Genomic DNA, 6,628 nt, shown 5'->3' on the forward strand with positions numbered 1-6,628 from the left:
TGTGCCTTGCTGCCCTTCTCCAAGCCATGCACTGTTTCTAGTTCTGGATGTCACACAGGAGTTCCTGTCCCTCCCTGCAACCTATAACCCCCCATCACACATCTCAGCATGGGATGGGGACAACAGGCGTGTGAAAATCCATCTTTCTCTTGGGGAGTGAAGTCAGCATGTCCTCAAATCATCTCTTCTCAAAGTCAAACCACCCCCTGGGGCCAGTCAGTGTCCTCCAGGGCAGCAGAACGAGCCAGCAGTGACTCTCCTTGGCACAGCCCAAACCATTTTGACCTCAAGGCACTGTGGGCTCTTACCTGAGCGCTTCGTGGCCATTGGGGTGACGTTTGTCCAGTGTCCAGTGTGTGGATCATACCTCTCTACAGAATTCAGAATGTTCAGCCCATCATAGCCACCTGAAACAAAACACAGGAGCAAACTGGAGAGCTTTGTGTAAAGAGCAATAACACGCCTGGTTCATCCAGCAGCTGGATGCCTCCCCTCTCCAAACCAGCACCACCAGGCTGGCACTGCACTGCCCCAACTGCCCCTCAGTGTGCTGCTGCCAGCCTTGATGCCATCCTGCTAACCCAGACCTGCAGCTTCCAGAGCTGGTGCTGCAGCCCACAGCTGCCAGCTGATGCTCAGAGTATAGGCTGGGATGTCTCGAGCTGTTTCACAAGAGTATACCCAGAAATCTCATCGTGCAGCTTCAGCAAAGGAGCAGCAGGCTGGCATCTGTCTTGCAGGACAGTGCAGGGAAGAGGAATTTGGGAGAGGGAAGTGAAACCCATAAACCAGTGCCCAAAGTCTGAGACCCCCCGGGGAACAGGACTGCAACAAATCTGGGTACAGCCCCAGGCCTGCCTCTTCTGGGGCCCAGGTGTCTCTGCAGAAGAAACTGCAGCCCTGAGAGTGATCTCCCTCCAGCACTCTCACCACATGGACAGCTGCTGTGGGTCTGTGAAAATGAAACCTGTGCTACAGAAAGGAGCTGGGAAGCACAGCTCAGGATACGCTTCCAGAGCACTGCAGCCAACGCTGCCTGGTGTGAGCAGAGGCACCCCCTGCCCTGTGGCCATCTGCTCCATCTCCAGGGCATTTTAGCCACTGCCCTGTCCACGCACTCTTCAGCTGGCCCTGCCCACCCCCTGTGCTGCTGCTGTCACTCAGACACTGCCCCAGTGTGCCCAGTCTGCTCACTGACAGCTGGACACTCAACCTGCTCTCCTGACCTGGGCACGACACGACCGACGGTCCTCACGTCCTGCCTCTGCTCTGCCTGTAAAAACAAGTGTCTGCAGAAGGCCCAGGGGTCCTGAGGCACCTACCCAGGCAGTAGATGACTCCGTTGGCCACCACGAGCCCTGCTCCCTCCCGTGCTGTCTGCATGTCCCCCAGCATGCTCCACTGGTCGATGTTGGGGTCGTACCGCTCCATGCTGGTGTGACGCCGGCTCCCGTCGAAGCCTCCAGAGACATAGATCATGTCTGCAAGGGCAGAGGGGCTGCACTCAGTCCAGCCACTGTCAGGCATGGGGAACCAGGAGACCCTCACAGACAGAGCCAAACACAGCTACAGAGCCTGGCACCCTCAGGACAGACCCACCCTGCCCACCCGGCCCCATGGTGTCAGCCTGCTCACAGAACAAACATGAACCCCCTCTGGCCCTTCCACCTGCTCCCTGCTGAAGGTGACAGAACATGCCCAGCACAGATATTTTTTTTCATGCTGCACAAGCCACTGAAACGCTGCCATGGCCAAACCCTGCCCACCACCAGCACTGTGGCAGCAGTCCATGCCCACAAGGCAGTGTACTCAGGTAGCAAAATGAAAGGTCCAAAAGATGTGTCTTTCTGGATCATCAAGATCAGCCCCTCACACTGGAGAGCCTAATTCATGCAACGCTTCCTCAAATCTGTCCTCTTCAAAGAGGTGGCATTGGAGACAGAATTTTCATTATAATAGATTATTAACTATTTAAATAAGTAACATTTCACCAATATTAATTATTAAGAAGATATTCTAATACAAACACTAAAGCACAGACTGTGCAGTAGAGTGACTGCTGTTTTAATGACTAAAAAACATCCTCCCATTTCCACACCAACTTTTTCCTGGCCTGTTTATAACCGTTTGTTCTTCCTCAGTTCTCACGTTGCCTATTCCCTCCTCGTGCCAAGTTAAACTTGTAGAGAACAATTGTGTCCCCTCTTGGCCTTCACTTTGCCAGCATAAGCATGTTGGAGTGTTTCTGGTTTGCTCAATAAAGCAGTTTTCTTCTTCCAAGTCTATCCTGAGAATCTTGCTCTGCACATGCTCCTGATTCAGCCTCTCTCCAGTGTTGGTTGTTGCTGTATGTGGTGTCCTGTGCTCAGTAATACGTGACACTGTCACCACCCTGTGTCCCACTCTCTAACCCCTCAGAGTCCCTCTCCCTCAGTGCACAGACACATGCTGTAAGAACGAAGCAGAGGCAGAGCTCCTCTCAGGATACGTGGGCAGGTTTTCCATTTCTACATCCAAGCGATGAGAAGGCAGCACTTCAGCCTCACCTCCTCCCTCAGAAGGCAGCACTTCAGCCTCACCTCCTCCCTCAGAAGGCAGGATTTCAGCCTCACCTCCTCCCTCAGAAGGCAGGATTTCAGACCCACCTCCTCCCTCAGAGCCACCCCACTCTGCACACACCAGCTCAGGGCATTCCGGGACGAGAACAGAACGGGCTGTGCTGCCAGCACAGCGACCAGGACACACCTCCAAGGGTCGTGGCTCCTGCCAGGCCTCGGCGCACGTTCATGGGAGCCACGGAGTACCAGATGCCATCCTCATCTGCTGTGTAGTCCAGGCACTCCACGGAGCTGAGGCGCGAGCGGCCGTCGTAGCCCCCGATGACGTAGATGCGGTCGTGCAGGGACACGGTGGCCACGTAGCGCCTCTTGCGGGTGATGCTCTGGGAAGAAGAACAGAAAGGTCAGGGAGGAGAAATGACACAGACAGAGAACAGCCACTGGTTTTGCACCCTCCTTCCCTGCTCTTTTGGAGAACAGCCCGCTACCACAGGGGCACCCAGCACTGTGGATCTGGAGGATTCAGCCCTAACCGCTGCGCCGGCTCCCTCTGCCTGTGCTCGGCCTCTGCCAGCTCTTTTCAGGCCCTGCTCTCTTGGCACTGCAGTATTTTGCATTAAGTGTCATTTATCTGATGCTGCTACTGAATCTTTGATGTATCTTGGAGGTTTGTGTGCCTCCCACTGGTTCTCTGCACTGTTAATGGGAAAATGTGGAGACTCGGATTATTTGATCAAAGTACCTGAAGCTTTCAGCCCGCAAAAAAGAAGAGAATTTTGGGACACCAGCTGATACTGGGTCATCTGTGTTTAGTGATAATGAAGACGAGGCAGTTCTCCATCATTTCACACAGATAAAGGAGGCTAAATTTAGGTAGAAATAGTCCTCAGTGCAGGAATTCTCCCTCCCTCTCCCCCATTATGCTCAGGAACAATGAAACCAGGGAGATCACACAGCCTGCCTGGAAGCAGGACTGACTATACTATTCCTACTGACATTTCAGTTATCATCACTAACCTTAAAGCTTAACACCTCTTCAGTAAGAAACATGATAGCTCTCACTCCCACAACAAAGATGTGGGTCTCTGTAGGCTCATCTGATTAGAAACATGACAACCACCCCCCATCCAAAGCACACTTAGCAAACCTCCAAATGTGACGTGCTTTCAGCATTCCCTGGGTACACCTCAGCAACTTCAGTCAGAAATTCTAAGCTGAATGAAAAGGACAGCCCAAAAAAGAGTGTTCTGCAGCTGGTGTGACAGGATCAGTGTTTGATCACAGCCTGTTCAACCCAGGGGTTGTCAAAAATGGGCCCTTACTGGCAAGAAACTCCACTCCTGGGTCTTCGGGTCGTATTTCTCCACGACATCAATAGGTGACTGCTGGCTGCCAAAGCCGCCGATGACAAGCAGGACTTCATTGGCTCCTAGAGCAAAGAGAGAGGGCAAAGTCAGGTCAAGCCCTTCACAACCAAAGGGTCGCCTCAAGGGAATCCCCTGAAGAAACACTGAGCCCTCCCTGGTGCAGTAAGCTACCTCTAAATCCCTGTTTTCACCACTGCTGAGGCAGACACAGAGCCTGGCTGCAGGCACTTGGACTCTCCCTGTCCTCAGCGGGAAGAGAGAGAAACTCTTGCAGGGTGCACAGCAGGAAAACTAACTCAGATGTTAGGAGCTATCTGCTGGAGGGCTGTTCCTAATCTTAGAGGCACCCTGAGAAGAGAAGCTGGCTCAGCTGGGTGCTGAAGCTGGCTCACTGCTATCCTCCTTTGCTGATATCTTTCCATCCTTTCCCCCAGACCTCTTGCCGCTCACGGGGAGCTGGAGGAGGATGGCTGCTTCCCCACAGCCTCCTCACAAAACAAGGCCACCTCCCCTCGTTTCCAAGTGACATCCAGACCAGATGGCACCTTTGTTCACCACTTCACTGAGAAACAAGGCAGGCTGACTGAAGCCTGAAAAATTAATGAAATATTTTCCCAGGAATTGTCTCTTAAGTCTTATGTATTTTATTTCAAAGTTGCCTTCCCTGTGTTTCCTCTTCTCTGAGACGGTTCCAGAATTTTTACAATTTTCTCTATGACTCTTAAATAGCACCTGGAGAGTTTTAACTTCCCTTGTAATGATTGCCTTGTGATTACAGGCTTGTATCATAGTTTTAAAAATAGATGAGCATCCCCTGGATGCCTTGGGCCCCTTCTTTAACAGGGAATTTTACTTGAGTTTAGAACAGTGCAGCTTATCATTGCAGAAGGACTGAACACCAAGCAACAAAGATTTAACCAGATCCTGTCTGTCACAAAGCAAAATAGCTGCCACCTCAGATGAAGAAAAAGAATATAAAAAAACCCCAGAAGGATTCACAGAAAAAGCTCCCACAACAGCTTGGAAAGGCTCCTGTACAGTACCACAGCTAAAGGTGCCAGCATTTTAGTTTATCACATAGGAAGTTAATCTACAGCTTGATGACAGTTTGTGACACACGACAGGAGCACTGCTGATGGAACTGAGTCAGTTAAAAAGGTAGGGCTGGATCCAGAAGATAAACCTTAGAACAAGGTGCAAACTTTTTAGCTGTACTATGAAACCTTAGAACCATGTCACCCTTTATCTTGCTTCTCCTTTATCTAGTGAAGCAATTCCACTAAGGACAGAATGGAACATCCCTTTCTAAAGTGAGAGGCTGAGCTGAACTGGCCTGAAAACTGATGTAGGATGTTCCCACAGGAAGAGGAGACCTGCTCTGGCCTGGACTATGCTGGAGGCCAAAGGACACCACAGGAACACTCCCTTCAGGCCAGGAAAGTTTAATCAATGTGTCTCTTCAACAAAACTAATGTACCCTCCTCCTTTAGTGGTTAGGCTGCTTTCTGTCTCCTGAAACAGTGCTAGGAACAGGAAAGGGCCATGAGGGGTTTCTGCAGGGCTGTTTTCTTGCAGGAAAAGCAGCCAAAGGCAGTGCCCTGTGAGCATGCCTGGGATGAGAGCATGGCACAGACAGTCCTGAGACAGTGACTCTGAAGATCAGAGAGAGGAGGAGGTGAGGAATGGCCACAGTCATACAGAAGCCATTAAATTCTTTTCCTTCTTCTGCAGGTGATTCCTACTGTTTATGTTGCTCTCAAGTGCTTACACTCCCAAGACAAGCATTTTCCTAACAATTCAGTGACTGCTTGGTAGGAGTTACTGAGATAAGAGGAAGAAATTATTTCTTTGCCTTAGCAAAAGTAGGGAAAAAAAAAGTAAAAAAAAAAAGTACTTCTGAAGGGAAAAAGGGATTTCTTCATCTCCCTCCTTGTGCCTTCTCCTCTGAGATTCCCTGCTGAAAACTTATCTTTGCTGAAATGCAGCTCTCTCACCTGGCAGCTCTTTTTGTCTCTGACATGGGCACCTGCCTTTTTAGACAGGAATAAAGTCTTCCCACACTTCTTGGGCAGCTGCATGCTGAGACAAACATATCTGGAGGCACCAACAACTCAGAAAACTGGTTTTATGGTTCCAGCAGAGGCCTGGGATTAAAGGCAACCATCCACTTCCCTCATTGGCACTAAGCAGCTGTGCTCTGAAAAAACCACCCCTGTCCTCTGCTCCAGTCCTCTTCTGTCCCACCAGGGGCTGGGGACTGACAAGCTACTGCTGTGAAGCACTTCAGTATGCTTACAAGGCACTGGCCATGGTGTGCTTGCAATACCTGCCCATGCCCAGAGCACCTTCCTGCTCACCTAGACGTGCTCTTGTCCTGGGTCCTTGCATCTGGCTCCGGAGCTCAGGCCTGAGGTGAAATTTCTTGGCTTCATCTACCAGGTCTCTGCACTGCAGACTGCATCGGATAAAAGGCTGGGGAAAAACATGAGTCACTGGTACATGCAATATATTTTAAGATCCCTCATAAGAATGGTCCTAAAGCCAACTCTCATCACTACAGACAGCAAATAAATGACTTGTGTGCAGGCTGTGGTGAGTGGTGTCCCCGTGCAAATCCTGCACACAAGACTGCAGACAGTGTGAGACTGGACTGCAGCTGGAGAGACAGCTCAGTCCTCACACAGAGCCTGGCTCTGCAGGTCC

General features: G+C 50.8%; 1 protein-coding gene across 1 annotated transcript; it reads right to left on the reverse strand.

The window, feature by feature from the left end:
- Positions 1 to 308: 308 nt before the first annotated feature.
- LOC103775878 (kelch-like protein 12) lies at positions 309 to 6,397 on the reverse strand (the record flags this gene model as incomplete). The annotated part of the gene is made up of 5 exons (XM_008943355.1): positions 309 to 407; positions 1,323 to 1,481; positions 2,746 to 2,941; positions 3,881 to 3,987; positions 6,283 to 6,397. Coding segments are annotated over 5 exons (676 nt in total), but the record flags the coding sequence as incomplete, so codon positions are not given.
- Positions 6,398 to 6,628: the final 231 nt, after the last annotated feature.

This window comes from Merops nubicus, unplaced genomic scaffold, assembly GCF_000691845.1.
Source record: "Merops nubicus isolate BGI_N331 unplaced genomic scaffold, ASM69184v1 scaffold37410, whole genome shotgun sequence".
NCBI lineage: Eukaryota > Metazoa > Chordata > Aves > Coraciiformes > Meropidae > Merops > Merops nubicus.